Here is a 24,948-nt window from a genome sequence, read left to right on the forward strand (position 1 = left end):
TGTCATGTGACAGAACCAAAGTGGTTAGTTTTTATGATTTCTGTCATCCCTGACCTTGTTTTATCCCCAGTCTGCCGCCTGCCTTATATTCTCTGTCTCTTTCTGTTTGAACATCAACAATAAAACCAGATATCAAAAACCAGTCAAATTCCCTGTAACGTTCAAACACTAATCTTTGAGTCAGTCAGCTTTTTTATGGATTATACTGCATGTTTAGAAATAGCATTTGAATGGTGACAAAGTAAATTAACACTTAGTGTTTGTTGGTGTGAAACATATTTTAGATCGTTCAAGTTTTTACATTTTAGATCTTTTTCACAAATGAAGTGATAAAGAGAAAACACTTTTCTCATACATTTGACCCCCACCCACCTCCACAAACACAATTCTGTTACATTCAAAAGCTGTTGTGTTGCTGCTGCATCAGATCTCCCTGCTTATTTAACCAGTTAATGAGTTTTCAGTGTGTGAAGTCGTACAGCTCAGAAAACCGGCCATTTCAGACCGTCTGACAAAGATTATAAGAACTGATTCACAATCTCGTAACTTCTTTTTGCTTGAGTTCTAGCTTGAACTCCATGCATGATTCTCTGATATGTGTTATCTCTTCCTGTGACACTACACGGCCTGTCCGAGATGCCCATATGGCCTGTGAGAGACACAGAAGGAATATTAAAAATTTGAAATTTTCAAGCACGCTGCTCTGTTTCATCCGTGGTATAAAACATGTAGGTCACAGCACCATCAAACCCTCCAGAAGCTCCCCAGCCTCATTCAGTTTTATTCAACCATCTTTTTTCACCACTTTTGGGCTTTAGTCGCTATTTTTAAAATCATGTCACTTTGGTAGCAAAGCTATTGTAATCAGTTCATTACATAGCAGGGAAGCATTGACAAATGTTACAGTTTCTCCAAAAATATTTCAAACAGTCATACTGTATATACAGTGCTTTACAGTACTCAAAAGTTTGGGGTTGGCAAGGATTATTTTTTGGGGGGGGGTTTTGAAATAAGTCCTCTTAGGTTAATCAAGCCTGCTTTTATTTGAAATAGTATTAATTCATTTAAATGAGCAGTTAAATTTTAATATACATTTTATTATAATTTATTCCTATGATGGTGTAACACTATTGAGCTGATGGTATTTCAGCCATCTGTTCCATATTAATGAATCCTAACTCTAACACATTCTGCACTCAAAGACCAGAACGTGAGTAACCCAGGACTTTGAGTTTTACTACATCTTCCAACATAATTCACCATTTGGGGCGCCGCGATGTCGGCAACATCCTGCCGTGGGTGACAGTTATTACACCTTAGAGAGAGTCTCCAGAGACACTCGCGGGAGCCTCAAAAGAAAAAAAAAGACGAAACCCCCCCCGTTTTGCTTTCCCCCACGGCCCGACAACACATTCCAGCTTCAAAGAGATTACGAGCTCGCCTTACAACTTACACACACACGCACACACGCACACCCACACCCACAAATGTTTTATCTTACACTCATCATGTAAGTCCTTAATAATATGTATTTTGGGTATGTTTGTGCGTTGCATAAAATGGCTAATCCTTGTTATGTGAGGATTATAATTTTACTATCTTATAAATTGGAAATGTTTCTCCTCATTTTAACTTTCTCAAATAGAGTCATGTTTCTGTAACCCCACTCCTGAACAGGTCGTAAAGACTTTATGATCCCACTGGGAAACAGGACAGGAAGGCTAACTCTTACAAAAAGAATGGTAAAATGTACTCAGATGTAGTAAAACTGTATATAGTATTGTTTTTGTTGATGCATTAAATGTTTCCCATATAAATTGGGACTATCTGCAATTTATTAGCGTGTGTTAATCTTTAAATGTGTGTTATTCTGCATTTGAATGTAACTTCATGTTTTGATCATTTATATATTTCACTTTTGGTGTCTGTTTAATCGTCATGCTTTGACGAACTCATTTATCTAAAGCAAATTAATGAAAAATGTATTTAATCTTGAATTACGAACTGGCAAGAATATCACTGCTGAGATCTGACAAGCCTAAGTTATTAGGGTGGGTGTTTCCACAGAGACAAAGGAACTTTTTCCCGCTTCAGATCGCGGACGTTCATTGGTTGTTCACGCGAACAGAGGCGTGAACCATTTCAAGCCATAAGAGCTGACCCCGGAAGGTCTTCTCTCTCTTCTCTGGTCCTCGCTCTCCTCTTACGTGTTGCTCGTCCCTCTCCTATCGCCGTCCCCCTCAGCACAGGGGCTGAGAGGACAGCCTTTCTCATGACTCCTTCGGAAGCTTTCGTTTTCGTTGTTTTGTTTATTTTCTTTACTAAGTCTATTCACCTATTCGCCTCTCCCCACGAGGAAGACGAAGTCTGAAACATTGCTTTCTTTGAACTTTCAAATATCCCGCGATTCTGCAGCAGCTCAGAAGACAGAGGGAACACGCCTAGCTATGGGACCATGCTCACGCTGCTCCAGCACACACAGAGACACTTGCAAGTATCATTCTCTATGGGGATTTTAAATGCTGCTTAAAGTTCTATAATTTGATTTCTATGTTGCCTTTCAAGGGTTACTGTCTGTGGGTTTACATAACTGAGCGCGTGATTTTGCATATCACGCCTATTCTCTCATTCATCCTTTTTCACTCTTTCTCTCTCTCTCTCCCTCATTTGGATTCCGTTATGTCTTGTACAAAGTTTACTGTCTATATTGCCGTACGCGTATTTACTCTGTATAAATCGTAGTTGATGTATTATTAGTTCAATTATTAAATTCCATATACTCCAGATTGTCTGTCTAAGTTGCTCATGTTCCGAAGTCAATGAAATGGCGATCTTAGCTACAAAGCTCATTTGTTACTTTTAAGTAATATACATTTTATAAGGACAGGAGAATGGTTTCATGGCCAGAAACTATTCGTCCTGGAATTATAAGAAGTGATAGTGTTACTGAGAATTAATAAAACAAATCTTACGGCTGTTTGCTGGACGAACCACGTTTGATTTACATTAATTTCTAGTAAAAGATATCACAATAATTGATATGAAGAATAGAATATTGAAATATTAATGAGTAAATTACAGTGCCTTGTGATGAGTTATTAATATATACAATTTACCTATTTTTCATCTTCAATAATTTTAATGCAACTGTAATATGATATATATATTAATCATATTCCTGATTAATTACCCAAATTCCCTATATATCATTTGAGTTAATTATTATGTACAACCCAGTGCGGCTACAATGGCAATACTGAATTTTTATCAGCAATAGCCTAATTCATTGTTCAGTGTCACATGATCCTTTACATGTCCACATTTCTTATTATTTATGTTGATAACAGTTGAGCGGCTTAATGTTTTTTGTGGAAACTGTGATACATTATTTTCAGGATTGAACAGAAAGTTCAAAATTATCATTTCTTTTGAACAGTAGTGCTTTAGTGACTGTTTAGAATCAGAATTAGACTGCCTGATTCCTGAACGAATCACTCTTTTGAGTTGTTTTGTCTTATAAACCAGGTGTAGAGGCTACAAAATGTTCTGAATCAATTCACAATTGATTCTTAATCTGAATCACACTCTGAAGCTTGGAGTGGTTTTTCAGTCTTCAGTACTGGAAGAAGATACTTTAGAACACAGAGAATGAAAAGAGTGCTTTTTAGTATTTATGTTTATATTTAATATGTATATATCAATTACGTTTGCCATGTAGGGTGCAGTTTAACTAGCTACTTTCAGCTTTTAGCTCTGCTAAGCAAAGTATCCCTGCTTTAAAGTATTTTTATGCATCCCTTTTTTCATTAATTATTATCATTCACTTTCAATTTCATTTAGATTGAGGCACCCTTTTTAGCAACTGGCTCTGGGCTCCATTAGTGTTTGATTATTCAAAACAACATTACTGTATATTCTGTGCTTTTATTTATAATTTGCTGACAAATTCTAGCAAAGCTGTTGCTCTAGAAAGAAGTGCCTGTAGCTGGTCATAATTAATTATGTCGCCTGTGATTGGTCAAAAGAGGCTTCCCTAAGTGTGTGTTAAAAACACACTAGAGTAAGCGATTTAAAATAGGCATTTATGAGTGTCATAAGCAGACTGCTTTGAGCTTGATGGGTGTTTATGTATTCCATCAGAGCATGGTGTTTAATCTCTGAGCAGATGGCAGCGAGCTCACACTCTCCATAAACAAAAACAGCTTCCTATCCATCAGGTGTCCTGATTACCGCGAAATCAAACATGTGTTCAGGCAGAATTCTGCATGAGAAAAGCTGCTGACACATTATTCTTAAAGGATAAAAAAAAGGTGCTGATAGGTGTGATTCCTCTATTCACATTGTGGAGGTGTTATTTTGAGAGGGCTGTTGAAAGGGAACTTTAACTATGCAGAACATACCCTTCCTGTGAACCTGCTAATGGGTTAATGTTTTTAATTTTAGGCCTTACAGTGCAGAGAAACAGTACTGAAAAGTTGCTTCTATTTAAGAGAATACGAAAAAACAGTATCCTCTCCTCACAGTCTTAAACCCTATTCGGACGGGATTAGTTTTACGGGGGTAGATGGAATAATATAACTTTACCACAGGACGTCTGTAATATTGATGTCCTATTCGGACTGGATTAGAAAGTCTCAATAAAACAGTCAGAAGTGGGAGGGGTAACACGATTACGCAGCGCTGTCACCTCCCTCGTCTCAATCACGCACCTACACTTGTGTGCGCTGCTTGGGCTGCCAGATCCGCGTAACCAAACCAGCCCAATGGTCATTAAAAACTAGCCCAAAACCATCCCAATGGCCACCCACAGCCCAAATACCAACAAATAATGAGCGAAATCCTTCCATCTTTAATCCACTGAAAAAATCAAGTCACAAAAAGTCGTTATAAAGTAGCCCATTTATTAACTCCGCCAGAAGGCCGCGGACCTGGCAACACACAGTCGCGTGCGACATTGATTTCTCCGTCAGTTTTGTGTTCTCAGCAAAAGTTTTTCTAATGTTAATGCTACGCTGCAATGCATACACATTCAATCAATGTAAATTAATACATCAAAAATTACAGTAAATTGTTAAAATTTAAACTTGCACGTGCCTAGCGACGCCCCTGATGGTGGTGTCTGATTTTTTTGTAAGTTTGACTATACATATACATATATATATAGAACACACACACACACACGTACCTTATACATTATATAATAATAATATATATATATATATATATATATATATATATATATATATATATATATTATAATATTAATAAAGATATATAAACAAAGATTTGGGTCCAGTTAAACGATTTATTAATGCAATTCATTACATTCTGATGATTGGATTCTGTTATTTATTGGAAATTAACTTAATACAAACAGAAGTTCCGTGCTTCTGAGAACTGCTTGTGACCTTTTCTTTAATGGTCTGTGTCGTCGTATGCAGGATAAACTTGAGGTTTGCCATTGATTTGTTCCACCGCCTAGAAAGCAAGTGAATGCTTCTTCAAGCGCTTCCATATTTAAAAAAACGCGCAAAATTACAGGCAATGATGAAATACTACAGTGTATTTTTTCAGATGGTCTATTCGCACGGGACTAGTATTACCTGAGGTAATTTCTCCGGACCTTTTTACAGAAGGTAAAAGTCGCCGTAATCTTTACTGACATTGTCCGTAATGATTACTGACATGGAGCATTCGGACGGGACTAAAATCACCGAGAAGCTCTGATAAAAATTGCTTTACCCCACGTCCCTATGTTAAACTAATCCCGTCCGAATAGGGCTTTAAAAGGATAGGCTAGTTCAGCCAGGAATGAAAATTCTGTCAGCATTTTCTCACCCTCATGTCATTCCAAATATACAGTACATTATGAATGTCAATGGGAATCGAAGACACTTCAAGACACCAAAATGGATTTATTTTAGGATTTTGTACATACTATTATAGCATTTGTTAATATTGTTACGTGCCACGCGCATGCACATCGAGAGCGACACCGAAGAAAAGAGTGCCGCCCGAGTTCAATCTCCTGCTTCCACAAACACACCGGCACACAACCGTTAGTCGTTTACTTTGGGATGACACATAGTCATAATGAGGAATAACTTAGGCTGAGAGGGTTTCAGACGGCCAAAACAAACTAAAGGAGGGGTTTTCTAACTAAGTTTTAGGTCCTCTTCCCTGGAATTAAACAATAAATAAAATACAAATCCTTACCTCCCTTGCTGACCATTAAACAGGAGAAAACTATTTGAAAAGAAAGAAAAGGGCCAAATACCTCTCTCGCAGGTTACTTTAAATAAAAGATGATTAGTTTGGCAATACAAATACCGGCCTAATACCATTACCAGTTCTAACTCCTCACCAGGAACTGGGACACATCACAGCTCTCTCGGGGTTAACACAACATCGTTTTAGGCAGCAGTCCACACACAATCTACACCAAGGAAGCAGGAGGGTGAGCTCCACGAGCAGACAATCCCCACTGCTTATATCCATGCGTTGAGACGCTTTAGCCCCACCCACTTAGCAGCTGCACCTGTTGCTCTAATGAGAGGGGAGCGAAAGAGAGAGAGAAAGAGAGAGAGAGAGAGAGAGAGAGAGAGAGAGAGAAAAAAAACAGATAACGCACAGACACTCCACTCACATGCTAACACACTTGTTAAACCACTCTTACGTTCTAACACGTAACAATATATTGAATTAGCTTTTATTTTTGTATTATCAGTTTTCATTTAAATTTTAGTAATTTTTTTATGATTCTATTTAGCTTTGATTTATTTTACATTTATTTTCAGTTTTAACAATTTAGTACCTCAACATAAACTTCAGCTAGTTGCCAAGGCAACATTTCAAATGTTCATTCAAGTGTTCAAATTTCAGTTAAAAATAAAACAAAACAACTGGAATATTTTTAGTTAACAATAAAACGTTAATGTTAAGATGCATGAATTTAATCCACATGACTCGTCTATTATGTTTGACTTTTGATGTTCATATTACCATATTTAATGTACTCTGTGTATACATGCTTTGATCAGTGTTTTGATTTCATTTGAAAGTGAATAAAGCCTTAAATATTATATATATACAATGACGTTCATACCATATTGACCATATTGCTTCAGAAGTTGGCTTACTCCTTTTTGGAGTTTGAAACTTTTGAACCCCATTGACATTTTTATTATTTGAACAAAAACAGCTCAAACATTCTCCAAAATATCTTCTTTTGTGTTTCATTCTTTATGACAGAATTGTCACTTTGGATGAACTATCCCTTCACGTCAAATAAAAGCAGCCTGCTCTCACATTATACAACCCGAATTCCGGAAAAGTTGGGACGTTTTTTAAATTTTAATAAAATGAAAACTAAAGGAATTTCAAATCACATGACCCAATATTTTATTCACAATAGAACATAGATAACGTAGCAAATGTTTAAACTGAGAAATTTTACACTTTTATCCACTTAATTAGCTCATTTAAAATTTAATGCCTGCTACAGGTCTCAAAAAAGTTAGCACGGGGGCAACAAATGGCTAAAAAAGCAAGCAGTTTTGAAAAGATTCAGCTGGGAGAACATCTAGTGATTAATTAAGTTAATTGATATCAGGTCTGTAACATGATTAGCTATAAAAGCTTTGTCTTAGAGAAGCAGAGTCTCTCAGAAGTAAAGATGGGCAGAGGCTCTCCAATCTGTGAAAGACTGCGTAAAAAAATTGTGGAAAACTTTAAAAACAATGTTCCTCAATGTCAAATTGCAAAGGCTTTGCAAATCTCATCATCTACAGTGCATAACATCATCAAAAGATTCAGAGAAACTGGAGAAATCTCTGTGCGTAAGGGACAAGGCCGGAGACCTTTATTGGATGCCCATGGTCTTTGGGCTCTCAGACGACACTGCATCACTCATCGGCATGATTGTGTCAATGACATTACTAAATGGGCCCAGGAATACTTTCAGAAACCACTGTCGGTAAACACAATCCGCCGTGCCATCAGCAGATGCCAACTAAAGCTCTATCATGCAAAAAGGAAGCCATATGTGAACATGGTCCAGAAGCGCCGTCGTGTCCTGTGGGCCAAGGCTCATTTAAAATGGACTATTTCAAAGTGGAATAGTGTTTTATGGTCAGACGAGTCCAAATTTGACATTCTTGTTGGAAATCACGGACGCCGTGTCCTCCAGGCTAAAGAGGAGGGAGACCTTCCAGCATGTTATCAGCGTTCAGTTCAAAAGCCAGCATCTCTGATGGTATGGGGGTGCATAAGTGCATACGGTATGGGCAGCTTGCATGTTTTGGAAGGCTCTGTGAATGCTGAAAGGTATATAAAGGTTTTAGAGCAACATATGCTTCCCTCCAAACAAAGTCTATTTCAGGGAAGGCCTTGTTTATTTCAGCAGGACAATGCAAAACCACATACTGCAGCTATAACAACAACATGGCTTCGTCGTAGAAGAGTCCGGGTGCTAACCTGGCCTGCCTGCAGTCCAGATCTTTCACCTATAGAGAACATTTGGCGCATCATTAAACTAAAAATACGTCAAAGACGACCACGAACTCTTCAGCAGCTGGAAATCTATATAAGGCAAGAATGGGACCAAATTCCAACAGCAAAACTCCAGCAACTCATAGCCTCAATGCCCAGACGTCTTCAAATTGTTTTGAAAAGAAAAGGAGATGCTACACCATGGTAAACATGCCCCGTCCCAACTATTTTGAGACCTGTAGCAGAAATCAAAATTGAAATGAGCTCATTTTGTGCATAAAATTGTAAACTTTCTCAGTTTAAACGTTTGCTATGTTATCTATGTTCTATTGTGAATAAAATATTGGCTCATGTGATTTGAAAGTCTTTTAGTTTTCATTTTATTAAAATTTAAAAAACGTCCCAACTTTTCTGGAATTCGGGTTGTACATACACGGTTGTGAAAGGCATTCTGAAAATCTTTGTTTAACTGACAAGGGCAGTTTAAAATACGAGAAAAGGAGAGAGTGAGAGAGAGTGGTGTCTCCTGGGACATTTCCCGTTACATTCTCACTAGGTGGTCTCATCAGGGTTCTGTATAAATGTGCTGACCCCCTCCACAGGACCTGAGGGAGATCGTTCACACCACAAATATGTATTTCAAGATGCCAATGGAGCCAGCACTGTGGGACCGCATGCTGTCCTCTGACATTTGATGAGACTCTGGATGACAAGACGGAAATGAGGAAGAGATGAATGCGGAGGGAAGGAAGAAACACAGAAGCGGAGGATGACAGGAAAGGGGAAAGGTTCCGTTCTTCTCAAATTGGAGCCAAAGAATAACATCTTCGGCTTCAACAGGATTGGACAGCCGTAAAAATGTCACCTTTTTCACTCTTTACCCCTCCCTTTGTCTCTCTCAAGGGTCTGAAGTGCATGAGAGAATATTTGTTTGAAAGTTGGCTGTTTGCACTGGGAGTTTGACTGAGGTGCGTAAATGTGGGTCAGCCTGAGAAGGAAGGAACGCTAACCTCTGGATTATTGGAAGAGGCCTGACCACAGCAGACAGGTTGTGTGATGCTCATGTCTGCCCATGTTTCTCTTCTCGTTTATTCCCATAGGCCTCTCTCTGACATTTCAAAATATTTCAGACAGCCATAGCCTGTCTGCATTCTTTATACAAGTCTTAAACAACAAAATAAAATAAAAAATCACCAATATGTGTAGGGTTGCATGACATAGAGTAGAATAAAACAATACTGCAGAATTGGTATGTATCAGCATTTTGGTTCAGGCAATGTGACATGAAGCATGCAAATTTATTGATCCAATCATTTTTTATTTTTTTTTGGGAGATTGTACTTTTCAAGTAGTGCACTTACTTTTTCTACAGTAAGTGCACACATTTTCTGGTACGTGTTACTAAAATAAAGTACTGAAGCCAGCATTTCTACACTGTTTTCTGTTGAATTATTGATATTGAATTATTAAATCTATCACCATCATACAGTACCTGAGGCAAGTTATTTGTCACAGTGAAATGAATGTAGCGACAGATCATTTGTTCAGAATTGTGATGTACATCTCTATGAAATGAATTATCAAAAAAGAAAAGAAAAAAAAGAAACGAGGAAAAAAACTGTAGGAAAGGGACTTCTTTCTATCCATTGGTTGTTCGTTGGATGAAGCCAGATCTGAATGCATTTATGTTTGCAGTCGATTATAAGAAAAGGGGTGGAGCTTAAACTAACTAAATGATTGGAGAAGTCTAGTATTGTAGGTCACCAGAGAGAAGTCTGTAATTTCACTGGAAGATCCAGTTGATATTCTGATTATTAGAATTATTAGGCTAAAAATGTTAGTATGGATGAATTGTTCACAATAAGATCAATAACACACATTTAGAAAATAGATAGGGTGAATTTTGATTTCATGACTTTAAGATTTATTATACATACAGAGGCTGGTGTTGTAGCGAATGCAAAAAATTGTGGTCCCAATATACTCTATGAAACTTCTCCCCCGTGTCTCTTTTCTCAGTCAATGAAAATCTCAATGTGGGATTTAAGTGTGTTATCCTTAGTGTGTCTAACACTCTCAGTAAGTCTCACTCCTTCAGTGTGTCTGTCTTTGATGGATGACACTTTTTACCTCTATTCGATTGTCTTATAATTAATGTCAATGCTGCTGATGCCCTGATGGAGATGGAGAGTGAGAGATAAGAGGGGGAAAATTGGGCAAAGTGCTTGCTGGGCAGATATTGCGCCAAGCCGTCATTTTACATGAACCTCTCCATTTCACAGTTATCAGGTAGGGATGATCTCCTGTCTCCTGCTACAGGGGGCTTAAATAATCTAACACCCCACTTTCCCAAATACAGCGTATGGTGGAGGACAGCATGTTTTAGCAGATTAGAGTGGGGTAGAGCAGATCTCTCCACCTGCAACGCCACACGCAGACCTCTCGCAGCCAGCAACACACAGCTGGAAGGAGACAAGACACAAACCAGATCAGAAGTGAGAATAAATATCCATAACATGGCAGTGATCTGAAATGTGTGAGAGAAATATTCTTAAACTGGGTTTGTATTTGCTAGTCCTTTAATATAAAACATTTAAATTAAACACAAATGCTACTTAAAAATACTAATCCGCTTTTTTGCTGTAATCCGACTTTAATATTACATACTCTTTTTGGGCAGAGAGAGAGAGAGAGTTAGTGTGTGTGTGTGTGTTGTGTGTGTGTGTGTGTGTGTGTGTGTGTGTGTGTGTGTGTGTGTGTGTGTGTGTGTGAGTGAGTGAGTGGGTGAGTGAGGGGGAGCCAAAAGAGACTGTTTTGCAATATTTTGATATTTAATGATGCTTCATTATATCTGCACAGGAAGTGATGTCATTAATAGCTCATTCTCGCCATCTGTCTGTGTATTTGTAATATATTCTGGGAGCAGCATGTCTAAACGCTTAATTTCTGTGCAAGAGAGGTCATTATTGCTCCTATTTACAGATTTTCAATCACATGACAGAAATCTGCTTAGGGAAAACAGTAAACAGTAACAACTGTTCAGACCGGTTCGATTGCCTGATATTGCCTGACAGATCCTTACTTTAGTCTCATGGATTTGTTTGCTTTTTCCTCACACTGCCATCATCTTACCTGTCTAAGCTTTTAGTGCTGTTCCTAAACCTGTTGAGCTTCTTTGCTGTCTGCTGCCTAAGGCAACTGCTTTCTAAGATATCAGCCTAACCAAATTTGATCATCTTTGACTGGTTTATTATGTATTAGATGGTGTTTAGCCTAATTTTCATTTGTTTTTTGTCTAATATTTGAATATGAATTATTTTCAGTTAATAAAAACAATGTTTAATAGTTTTCATTTTCAAGATGGGCAATATGTATTTCAAAATCAACACTTCTCTCAACCTCCTCCACCATTGTTTAATTTTTTTTTTCTTTTTTCAATAGATGCATGGCAGTCCATTCTGGGATTGTCATTTCTCTGAAAGAGTTTCCTTACTATTTGGCCAAAACATGTTATCTTAAAAGGAACATGTCTTTTGGAAAATCCTTTTGTGTCAGCATCCTTAAAATGCCGTCTAGATAGGCAGCTCACTTGTGTTGGAACAGAGCTATTATATCTGTGGAACTCATTAGGGACACTAGGATTCATAAGAACCATCCTGCTTTAATCGGGTTTATACATGCTCCAATAGACACTACAACAAAAGAGCAATTGGCTTGTACTTTAATAGAGAGACAATCTCTTAATGACTAAAGAGAATGCAAGAGAGAGGGAGAGAGAAAGAGAAAGTGCACTGGTGCAGGTGTAATTCCATTATCCATCTCAGTAGTGCAACTGCTCCAGGTGTCTGCATTGCTCCGGAGCAGCAGGGCGTTTTCTCTCATCAAAGCTTCATAATCATCTTGCTAATGAATATAATCACTGCACAAGTGCAGACTGTGATTGGATGATAGCCTGAGATCAATCCCTCCCAGAGATTATAAACCAGAGATCACTCACCCTTTCTTTGGTTAATGGGACATTCAGAAGTGGCTGCCGTGATGGCCAAGATACACACTAGCACATACACTTCTACAAACTGCATGAAGGCAGTACACTTTGGTGTAATTAATGTGTTGTTTATTAAAGATTATGGTTCAGTTTCAATTATAACTGTAGTTAATGATGTTAAAAAAGATAGTTAGTTAGTAGCAGCATTTTTATATTTCAGGGTGCTTGCGGTTCACTTTGGCATATTTCATGTATTTAAAAAATAATAGATTTTCTTTTGTGTGTGTGTGTGTGTGTGTGTAGTGAGAACTTATATGATAATTGTTTTGTTTTCTTAACATTATTGAAAAACTTTAAGGAATTGTGTTCGTATTGTATTTTTGTTGTTTCTGCAGTATTATTTGTAATTAAACATCACAGATTTGTATAAAAGGGTTGGAAAAATTGTGTCTCACTGTCTAAAAAAATGATAATAAAAGAAAGAGATCAAACCACTCTGGTGGTTCGTGTGGAGAGAGCTGTAGCTGTTACATCAGAGCAGAGTATTGTATAGGTAGTGGATGACACTAGAGAGTGGGTTAAAGGGGTTTTTAATGGGATGCCCATATTCTCAATCCATCTAGCCTTTGTTTTAAACACATGCCTCCACTCGTGCAGACTGCAGTAAAGCACACAGACAGATAGTGAGGTGCAGACACACACACACACACACACACACACACACACATTCTATCTCCTTACACCAACCCTACTCCTAACCCTAACCCTCACAGGAAACTTTGTGCATTTTTACTTTCTCAAAAAAAAAAACTCATTCTGTATGGTTTATAAATGTTTTGAAAAATGGGGACATGGGTAATGTCCTCATAATGTCCTCTACTTGTCATACCCATGTCATTATACAGAGTGTCCTGATATGTCACAAAAACAAGAGCACACACACACACACACATATATATTATGGAATAAATCCTACCAAAATCATCATTACATCAAGACATCAAGCTAGCATCATCAGCATCGACCTGAAAATGATTGTAGTCATTTTTCATTTGTCTTTGTACAATATCTCTTAAGATTTACAGGTTTCTGACTTTGTGTATCGACTGATAGCTTGATTCTCTCTTTCTTATATACTGTGTTTGTATGTGTGTGTGAGATGGTAAAAGATCTGTATTCTACATTAATTACGATGTGTGTGGGGATCTGTTGAACTCTGCTGTGCGGTCGAGCTCAAATTGTCCTCTGAATAGAGCCTGATTGAAATGGCCATAAAATGACACAGACTTTAATAGCCATGTCATGAAACTCCCCCTCAAAAAGCGGGAGGAAAGATCTGCTTGTAAAAAGTCAAATATGTCCCCAGGGATGTTTACAGGGCTGGATCTCTAGAAGAGATCAGATGTCATCAGACTCACCTTTCAGTCCAACTCGACCAATCAAAGCATATGTTAAACAACAAACAACAGATTTATTATATCATATTATATTATATTATATTATATTATATTATATTATATTATATTATATTATATTATATTATATTATATTATATTATATTATATTATATTATATTATATTATATATTATATTCAACACTCCCTCAACACACCAGAATAATACACACGAAACCACAAAACACCAGAAATCACATACATGTACTCCTTCCAGCCTCTGCAATCATCGGTTTGTGTAACATGTTTAAATAATGTATAGATTGCATGTTTGAATGACGCAGAATATTCTTGTGCAATAGATATTTTTAGTTACACTATGAATGACATAAGTTTGTGCGATTGATTGCTGTGCTCAACATACATAATACAGCACCGATATTAGCTGTTAGTATGCTTACCTGTTCACAGTCATGTATGAAATAGAACAGGTGGAAAATTTTACAGTAGTAACTACTACACTTAAATTCTGCTTTACAGAATCATCTGAAATGAGGTTAAAATGTGTCTAGAGTAACATTGTTGCAATGAACAAACACTTTTTGGTAAATGTATTATGCCTTGTGAGGCTTTTGCAGGAGTGTGTTCAAGTGTACCATGGTGTTTCTTCAACTTTGGACAAAAAATATAAAACAAAAAATGAATACAGCTAATAACAACAGTGGACATACATCAGAATTAAGTCATTTTTTTACTTTTTTCCAACAAATTGCTTTTCCACCATATTTAAAATGATGTATATTGTTTATTAGTATGCTGTGTGGAAATTTCATTTTAAACACTTTTGGGATACTATATATATATATATATATATATATATACACCATTGTCTCCTTAGTAAGCAAGTGCTGTACATTAACTTAATAAATTAATAACAAATATTGAAATATAGTTTATAATTTTTCAGTTTTTATTATTTATCTATTGTTTAGATTTTTTAGTTTGATGTGGCCTTCATATAACAAAAAAATACAATAGTTGAAATCTGTAAGGTTTACAAAAAATCAACTCACATAAAAGTCACCCATATATACAAGAATCCAAAACCCTAAACCATGGCAAAATCTGAGAGTATTGATTAGATGTAAAATGAAAACTATAAGAAGGGGATACAACTGAAAAGAACATGTCCAAAACACAAGACATGGCCTTGCACCCTTACATTTCCAGCGATTGTTAAGAAATTATTTCTCACTGCCTCAGTGCGGTAGTTTTCTCATGTGTATGTCTCTATTTCTGAGAAATATTTTCAATTTAAATGTGCTTTCAAACCTGCAGATGGAGCGAGAAAAACCCATTACCTTTAGCAATGCATCTCTTTATACATCTGGTCTTATGAACAGTCAAACATGTTAATGGTATATGAGAACATGTGTATGCGTTCTTGGCATTGTTTTATAATACCTGTCAGGAATCAGCTTACAGTGTTTTGCAGTGCAGTGAATAAACAATTGAGTGCATAACTACTACTACACACACAAGCATAGTGAATTCAGTGATATACTGTATTAAAGCCATCCAAAAGATCGATAATAAAATGAAAGCTTAAGACCTTCTAGTCTAACACAGTAACTTCAACAATAGCTTTGTCCTTGTCTTTCTACACTTCTCTGTAGTAGAATATCTCTTATATTTTTTTATTCCATCTTCCTTTCACCCTCTGTCTCTCTTCTGTAGGATATGAGATATTATTTGATATAGAGAGTTATAGATATTGTCAATCTCGTGAAAACCTTTCTTCCTTCCTCCAGAGTTTAGATCCAGCCCTGCAATATCACACAGGTTTTTCAAATGTAAAGACCTTGATTCAGGTGTGCTCTACCTGGATTTGTGTACTGATCCCAACACATTTAATTATGAATTTAAAACACTTTTTTTCTTTATTATTATTATTATTTAAGTCAATTATTGGTGTATATTTGTGCTGGCTTTGTGTGAACCTATAAAAAGCTGATTTTAAAGCTACGCCACAGGGGATGTGCCTTCAGAGACGTAATGTCTCAAACTGTCAGTTTCCCTACAGACATTTGAGGTCTTTGAACAAGAAACTTTTTGATATATCAGTGTGGGATTGTATAATTTTACAGATAAACTGGCTCTTGAAATCTGTGTTTTGTGTTGGCATATCAAAATCTCATCATCATCATCATCATCATCATCATCAACATCATCATCATTACAATGACCACTTGCAATTACAGTAATGTGTTGTGATGTCATTCAGAATTTAAATAAGAAAGCCTTTTAAACTGTAATTCCCAAATTTGAAATCAACTTTAATAGACCTCAGTCAGAGTAGCATCATACAACATTTTTGACAGGAATGAAAACGAGACTGTGAGGGATAGAAGTACAGTGCGTTCAATGGACTTCACTTTTGTTTAACAACAAATCGATTTTTCCGCTGATGAATATATATATATATATATATATATATATATATATATATATATATATATATATATATAATATACATTATTATTATTTTTTTCCAAATATATATATATATATAATCAGTAGATTAATAATCAGTATTTATTTTTGTAAAGTTGTATGAAAACATTGAAAATTGAAGTGTTGAAATTTAGAATTTTGTCCAACTCTGATAAGTCTGTCCAGCAAGAACCTGCAAGTATTGCAAATCCATGTAATAAGAGGGGTTCACTGTGATGATAGCTTTGGGAAGGATATAAACCTAGAGATCTCAAAACCAGAGCACTGATGCATGAGAGCCCAAGACAGAGAGTTTCTGGAGACTACGTGAGCTGTCCTGGTAAATCCTGCAAACATCATTAACATACTGAGCAATTAACAGCATCTCTTGTGGCTGGTAAGGTGCAGAATACCAATCTTTTTTCCTTCCATCCTTATGATTTCTGATGCATCAAGCCTGTCTCCTTGCCGTCTTGTGGTCCCACGATACAGGAAAGTCATTGCCCTCTCATTTCGATAACACAAATATTTGAATTTGGCATTTACAGCTGATTTGGGCGGCACTCCCTCTGAGCTATGCAATGTATCCCTCACAAATTGAAGGTTTCCGTCTGTAATGACTGAGTAATATTATTCACTCTACTGAGAGGATCCAACACTCACAATATTTACATCTTGACATTTCAATTAGCAGAGTTTGATAAGCTGGTATTAAAACAAGCAGAGGGGAAACCACACAGAAACCGAGAGAACATCTCGTTCTCACTGTAAAACTGATTCAAAACCAAAAGAGGAAAAAATAACAAATATTAATTACATATTTAAAATGTTCCATATTTATTAATGAAATATTTAATGTCTATCTGTCTATAATTGAGATAGATAGATAGATAGATAGATAGATAGATAGATAGATAGATAGATAGATAGATAGATAGATAGATAGATAGATAGATAGATAGATAGATAGATAGATAGATAGATAGATAGACTGAAAAGCTCAGACTAAATTTCAGCTGAAGCCTCTGGTGTTTGTAGGTGAAACCCACTAAGCTGTACGTACTGATCCACAATAAAATGTTTTGAATGCTTCAGACAAAGTGGGTGGATTGAGAAAGATCAAGAACGAGGTTTAAAAAAATTAATTCAGACATTTGTTTTTTACTTTATTATTGGCATTTTTCTCTAATAGAACTCTGTGTTATTTTCTGTCTTGCAGTTTCAGTTTTACATTTTCAAAGGCATGTCTACAAATTTCAAACACTTTTTCATTGCTGTGATATTGAGATCTGTGAAGATCTCTGCTAGATTATCAATCATTTTTATGCCCTAGCAAGTAGCCGTCAGGCATGCAGAGACATGGTTATGTCTTCTTTTCATCTGTGTGATCCTAAGAGTTTTAATTAAAGTTCTCAAAAAAACTGGGCAAAGCTTGTATGTTTTCTGCATTAGAAAAACAAATAAAAATAAATAGCTATCAGGTTTTACACTTTTCAATTTATTTCAATTACTGAAATGACTGACTGCAGGTGTGCCTGTGTAAATGAGATGCTGACTGTAATGTCATTCAGAGACAAATGTTCTTATGAAATGTGTGTGTATGTTTTGTTGCAGTGCACGTGAAGGCTGGCACATGTGAGGTGATTGCAGCCCACCGCTGCTGTAACAGAAATAAGATTGAAGAGCGATCACAGACAGTTAAGTGTTCCTGCTTCCCAGGACAAGTCGCTGGAACAACAAGGGCTGCACCCTCCTGTGTGGATGGTAAAATGAATCTTCAACTCTATTCAGTCAAATAGTGCTGAGTTTTTAATATTAGTTAATTCACTTAAAGCGTTTGTGCTGAAAATAATAATAATTACTTAATTTAAAAACTCATTGCGCTTCACTATTTCCATGCATTTAGTGTCTGGATTAACCGGATTGATTTGAAAATGCACCTTTATATATACAAGATTAAAGAGTTAAATGAGAAATTGTGTCCTGGATTTTTCACTCTTTTACCCTCTCCCTATTTCTCATTCACTGTCTTTGGGTCTCTTTGTCTCACTCAGCTGTATGGCTGTTTCATTTAATATTGTGTCAACACTGTCCACTTGACAGAGAAATCGATCGTTATCTTATTTTGCCTGACTGTAAGCTCAGGAAAAAATAGCCCAAGTGTCTCTACACACAGCGTTCTGCGTGAGAGGAAATGTCAAATAAGCCATGTTTCACCCTATCTCATGCTTCTTTCTTTCTCTCTGTATAAGCTCAAATAGCTCCTCATCTGTTTACCTTTTCTTGCTCCTGAGCTGATCCACGATACTCTGTATTTAAAGAGGTCATGTCATATTTTACCATTTTATTTCTTTCCCTGGAGTCCACTTACAATTTTAACCTAAAACTAAAACACTCTTACTTTATAGGACTTAAATTTTAATGGAATTAATTGCAGTAATTACATTAATTACTGATGGTTAAAAGATGGACTCTTTTGGTTGATGTGTCACATCTTGCATAATAATTAACACATTTTTAAGATGCCATGTCAAGTCAGCTCAACTTTCAAAAATGCACTCCTGGATTCAGTTGCACTCCATCCAGCTGTTTTTGACATAAACACACATACTGTACGTATTCTGTACTGCCATACTCTCGATAAGCATGATTTGCGAAGCATGTTGCCTTTAGAAATGCATATGTCAGGGAGCATGATTAAAAAATTATGTGCACTAAATTAACAAGTTAATTTAGTTGTTCATGCCAATTTTCCACCCTTTATCCAACCCTATAAATTAAATTAACAGGCTGCTTTTGCTATGACCTTTAATGACCTCTTTACGATTGGCTAAAATATCTCGTTACAAAGCCTGCACTACATTGTGAAAAGACAATCTCCACTGAAATGATTTGGTACCTATACATTTCTCATGGCTATCCTCTTCAAAATTATAGGCAGATTTGTAGGTGCTTCAAACAGAATTTCTGTTTGTACTAACCTTAGTCTACTTGTTCATGTTTTTTGTGATGTGTGTTCAGCATCTATAGTAGCTCAGAAGTGGTGGTGTCAGATGCAGCCGTGTTTGGATGGTGAGGAGTGTAAAGTCCTGCCCGACCTTACAGGCTGGAGCTGCAGCACAGGAAACAAGGTGAAGACCACCAAGGTTAGTGTACACGTCCACACACTGACGTATGTACACACACACACACACACATACATACGCACACAACACATGCACACACACCACTGTCCTTTTGGCCTGTGGGATGCCATAACGTTCAAAGTCGGGGTTCCCTTTCAGTCGGTCACTCTCGACGCCACGTCGGTGACCGACGAATATGGGATATCGCTTCGATAGACCAATCTACTTCGAGTGTAAACTAAACGAGCCAATGCACATTGGCATGCAATTATTGCATCCAGCTGCCGCTGATCACTGCGTGAGTAAAAGAAGGCAGCAGGTGCAATGCATTCCAGCTTTTTGCTTCGGAGCCGAGCGTTAGTATCGCTCTGCTCAACTGTGTCTGCTGTGAACTACAAGTTCAGCACGCTCTCGGAAGCTTCGTGTGTTGGCGAGACGGTGCTTCAGCGGCGGTCGTTCCTGTGTCGAGTGGATTGCACACTTCAGGCTTCACTACCCCTGTCGTGTTGCAAACGGCCAATTCCCCTGTGCGCCCCAGCACTAAAAGAACATTTCCTAAAGAGCAAATTTCTCTAAAAGAGCTTCACGGGTGCGTCTTTGTAAAGACGACTGATCGTCCTTATAAGGATGCCGTTTCACCTGTGTGTTTCTGGGTGTGGTCGTTACCTGGCAACGGGTGATGGTCACGATCGCTGCCTCACATGTCTGGGCGTCGAGCACGCTGAGGTGGCTTTCGTGGATGAGTCATGTTCTCACTGCGGGAATATGACCATCTCGGAGCTGCGAACCAGGCACCGCTACCTTCAGGGGGGCGGAGCAGCGAAGGGGTTTTCGGGAATCCCGTCGGTGGAGCGGGCGATAGCGATGCAATTGTGTCCTAAGTCCGCCTCCTCCTGGCGTGGAGACCCGGTGCTTCCTTCCGGGGCCTGTAGGCACTCATCTGGTCTGACCGGCAATGCCTATATGGCTTGCGGGGAAGCTGCTTCCGCCTTACACGCCATGGCGTTACTGCAGGTGCACCAGGCTAAGGCACTAAAGGACCTGCACGAGGGTGGTCATGACCCAGAAGTTCTAAAGGAACTCTCCGAGCGACGAAGTTCACCGCGAGTTCGCTGGGTCATGCGATGTCCACATTAGTGGTCCAGGAGTGACATCCCTGGCTGGGTCTGGTAGACATGAGGGACACCGACAAGGTCCGGTTTCTAAATGCACCTGTGTCCCAGACCAGCCTCTTCGGCGACGTAGTCGAGAACTTGGCCCAGCAAGTCTCGGCTGCCCAGAAGCAGACTGAGGCGATCTGACACATCCTGCCCCGGCGGGCAGCTGCTCCGGACGGCCAAGCTCCGGACCTCACTCATCCTCCTCCTTCGCCAGATGGCAGCAGCGGGCGGTTCGAGAGCGTCAACAAAGGCCCTACTCACGCATCCTCTGCCAACCTGTGGAACCAGGTGAGCCCTGCACCCCACACTCGCACCACACTCCGGCCTGCTCACAAGCCGCCCGAGTTGGGTCCCTGGGTTCCACCTTGCAGCCCCACTGCGGGTACGGCTGTGGTTCCGCTGGTCCCGCTTGTACGGTTTTTAAGCGTCTGGTCAGCGCTACCCAGCCCGTCTTGCTGGCTTCTGCGAACCATCAGCCTCGGCTATGCGATTCAGATCGCCCGGCATCCCCCCAAGCTCTGCAGTGTCTGCTTCACTACAGTGAAAGCGTCCGATGCTCCTGTCCTGCGGGAAGAGATCGCAGTCCTAATGGCGAAGGACGCGATAGAGCCGGTCCCTCCAGCCGATATGAGGATGGGGTTTTACTGCCCGCACTTCATTGTACCCAAGAAAGGCGGTGGGTTTCGACCGATCTTGGATCTGCGAGTTTTGAATCGGGCCCTCCACCGGCTACCGTTCAAAATGTTGACACAGAAACGCATTTTCGGGTGCGTCCATCCCCAAGATTGGTTTGCAGCGATCGACCTGAAGGACATGTACTTTCATGTGTCCATCATTCCGCGCCACAGACCTTTTCTGCAGTTTGCGTTCGAAGGACTGGCATATCAGTACAAGGTCCTGCCCTGCGGGCTGTCCCGGACTCCCCGTGTCTTCACGAAAGTCACGGAGGCATGTCTCGTTCCTCTCAGAGAGCAGGGTGTTCGCATTCTCGACTACTTAGGCAATTGGCTGATACTAGCACAGTCTCGAGATCAGTTGTGCGAGCACAGGGATGTGGTGCTCCGGCACCTGAGCCTGATGGGCCTTCAGGTCAGCTGGGAAAAAAACAAACTCTCGCCATGGCAGAGGATCTCTTTTCTCGATATGGAGTTGGATTCGGTTGAAAAGACAGCACGCCTCACAGAGGAACGTGCGCGGTCGGTGCTAGCCTGCTTGAATACGTTCAAGAGCAGGACACCGGTCCCACTGAAACTCTTTCAGGGGCTCCTGGGGCATATGGCGGCCGCAGCGGAACTTACACCACTCGGCCTATTACATATGAGACCGCTCCAGCAATGGCTTTATGGCCGAGTCCCGAGGTGGGCGTGGAAGCGGGGCACTCACCGGGTCCAAGTTACACCGGCCTGTTGCCAAACCCTCACTCCGTGGTCAGATCTTGCATTTCTCCGGGCAGGGGTGACCCTAGAGCAGATCTCCAGGCATGCTGTGGTTTACACGGATGCCTCCACCACCGACTGGGGGGCCACGTAAAACGGGCATGCAGTCTCAGGGGTTTGGACGGGCCCGCAGCTGCAGTGGCACATCAATTGCCTAGAGTTGCTAGCAGTACACCTTGCCTTGAACCGTCTCAAAGGTCTCTTACGAGGCAAGCATGTGCTGGTCCGAACGGACAACACTGTGACCGTTGCGTACATCAACCGACAAGGTGGTCTGCGCTCCCGTCAAATGTCGCAACTCGCTCGCCACCTCCTCCTTTGGAGTCAGAAGGTTCTGAGGTCACTTCGTGCCTTTCACATTCCAGGCCTGCTCAATCGTACAGCCGACAAGCTGTCTCGAGCAATGCTCCCGGGAGAATGGCGACTTCATCCCCTGACGGTCCAGCTGATTTGGAGACGGTTCGGAGCCGCTAAGGTAGACCTGTTTGCTTCTCCAGAGACCTCTCACTGCCAGTTGTTCTACTCCCTGACCGAGGGAACTCTCGGCACGGACGCACTGGCACACAGCTGGCCGCGGGACCTACGCAAGTATGCGTTTCCCCCAGTGAGCCTTCTCGCACAGACACTGTGCAAAGTCCGGGAGGACGAGGAGCAAGTCTTGCTAGTAGTGCCGTATTGGCCCATGTGGACCTGGTTCCCCGAACTAGTGCTCCTTGCGACAGCCCCTCCTTGGCCAATTCCTCTGACGAATGATCTACTGACTCAGAGATGGGGCACCATTTGGCACCCGCGTCCAGACCTTTGGAAACTCCATGTCTGGTCCCTGGACGGGACGCGGAGGTTCTAGGTGACCTACCCCAAGAGGTAGTGAACACCATCACTTCGGTGAGAGCACCGTCTACAATCTACCATCACCCTAAGCAGCTGGACGCGGCGGAACGTCCGGCGACAGACCTTCATGATGAATCCGTGAGAACCATGGAAGGGTGGGTTCCATATTGAGACCTAAGCGGTACTCATATGTGTATAGTCCACGGTATAGCCTTAGAGCCTGTGTTTCCCCGGCAGACTTCTGCCTTCCCAAGAGGGTTTTAATCACCTCAAATTTCTCTGTATACTCCTAAACGGATGCTATATGTGTATTTGCCTCCGAGACCTCCTTTGGGAAGGATGGGGCTTCCGCAGGTTTTTCCAGTGTTATCCAATCTCACCCAGTGAGGTAGTGCTTTGACAGCGGTGAGTGAAGCTACTTGTTCTGAGCCCCGGCCTACACCTAACAGGGGTGCAGGCGGCTCGCACAGGGTACTGGAAGGGGCAGCACCCATGGCGCTTTGATAGGGATCCCATATTCGTCGGTCACCGACGCCCTGTCGCCATGGTTGCTGTACCGCCGCTGAGCTGCCAGGTCCCCGCTAGGTGACCTACCCCAAGAGGTAGTGAACACCATCACTTCGGTGAGAGCACCGTCTACAAGACATGCTTATGCCTTGAAGTGGAACCTGTTGATTGAGTGGTGTTCTTCTCGCCGAGAAGACCCCCGGAGATGCCCGATTGCAGTCGTGCTATCCTTTCTGCAGCAAGGGTTGGAGCGAAGGCTGTCTCCCTCCACCCTCAAAGTCCAGGTTGCCGCTATTGCTGCGTACCATGACCCCATGAATGGGAAGTCTCTGGGTAAGCATGACCTCATCGTCAGGTTCCTTAGAGAGGCCAGGAGGTTAAATCCTTCCCGGCCCCCCTGTATACCCTCTTGGGACCTGTCTCTAGTGCTTAAATCACTACAGCAGGGCCCATTCGAGCCTTTGCATTCAGTTGAGCTAAAGTTTCTTTCATTGAAAACTCTGCTCCTGCTTGCACTGGCCTCCATCAAGAGGGTAGGGGACCTGCATGCATTTTCGGTCGATGATTCGTGCCTAGAGTTCGGGCCGGCTGACTCCCGGGTAATCCTGAGGCCCCGGCCTGGCTACGTGCCCAAGGTTCCCACTACACCCTTCAAAGACCAAGTGGTGAACCTGCAAGTGCTGCCCCTGGAGGAGGCAGACCCAGCCCTGGCTTTGCTTTGTCCCGTCCGAGCATTAAGGTGCTACGTAGACCGGACACAAAGCTTCAGGACCTCAGACCAGCTCTTTGTCTGTTACGGAGGCCGGCAGAAGGGGAGTGCCGTCTCTAAGCAGAGGATGGCCCACTGGATTGTGGATGCCATAACCCTGGCTTATCAGGCTCAGGATGTGCCCTGCCCGTTCAGGTTGCGAGCTCACTCAACTAGAAGTGTTGCATTCTCCTGGGCACTGGCTCGTGGGGCCTCGGTGACAGATATTTGTAGAGCTGCGGGCTGGGCGACCCCTAACACGTTCGCTAGGTTCTATAGCCTTCGTGTAGAGCCGGTGTCCTCCTGTGTTCTCACCTCAAACGGGTAGTGGCACTGAGAGGCCCCGGTTAGTGTCGGCTTGCTTAAACTGCTCCAGAGTATCCATACTGTAGACCCTGTAGATCCTCCATCACCCTAAGCAGCTGGACGCGGCGGAACGTCCGGCGACAGACCTTCATGATGAATCCGTGAGAACCATGGAAGGGTGGGTTCCATATTGAGACCTAAGCGGTACTCATATGTGTATAGTCCACGGTATAGCCTTAGAGCCTGTGTTTCCCCGGCAGACTTCTGCCTTCCCAAGAGGGTTTTAATCACCTCAAATTTCTCTGTATACTCCTAAACGGATGCTATATGTGTATTTGCCTCCGAGACCTCCTTTGGGAAGGATGGGGCTTCCGCAGGTTTTTCCAGTGTTATCCAATCTCACCCAGTGAGGTAGTGCTTTGACAGCGGTGAGTGAAGCTACTTGTTCTGAGCCCCGGCCTACACCTAAC

The 24,948-nt window shown here is 40.8% G+C and overlaps 1 protein-coding gene across 2 annotated transcripts in view; it reads left to right on the plus strand.

The window, feature by feature from the left end:
* The window catches only part of LOC132115178 (chemokine-like protein TAFA-2), an 84,692-nt gene that overhangs the window by 55,775 nt on the left and 3,969 nt on the right, over positions 1-24,948 (plus strand). For both annotated transcript variants that reach the window (XM_059523573.1, XM_059523575.1), the window contains exons 3-4: positions 17,980-18,129; positions 19,387-19,511. In XM_059523573.1, the coding sequence (XP_059379556.1) occupies positions 17,980-18,129; positions 19,387-19,511 (275 nt within the window). The remainder of the gene's footprint in view (positions 1-17,979; positions 18,130-19,386; positions 19,512-24,948) is intronic.

Source organism: Carassius carassius, chromosome 34, assembly GCF_963082965.1.
Source record: "Carassius carassius chromosome 34, fCarCar2.1, whole genome shotgun sequence".
NCBI lineage: Eukaryota > Metazoa > Chordata > Actinopteri > Cypriniformes > Cyprinidae > Carassius > Carassius carassius.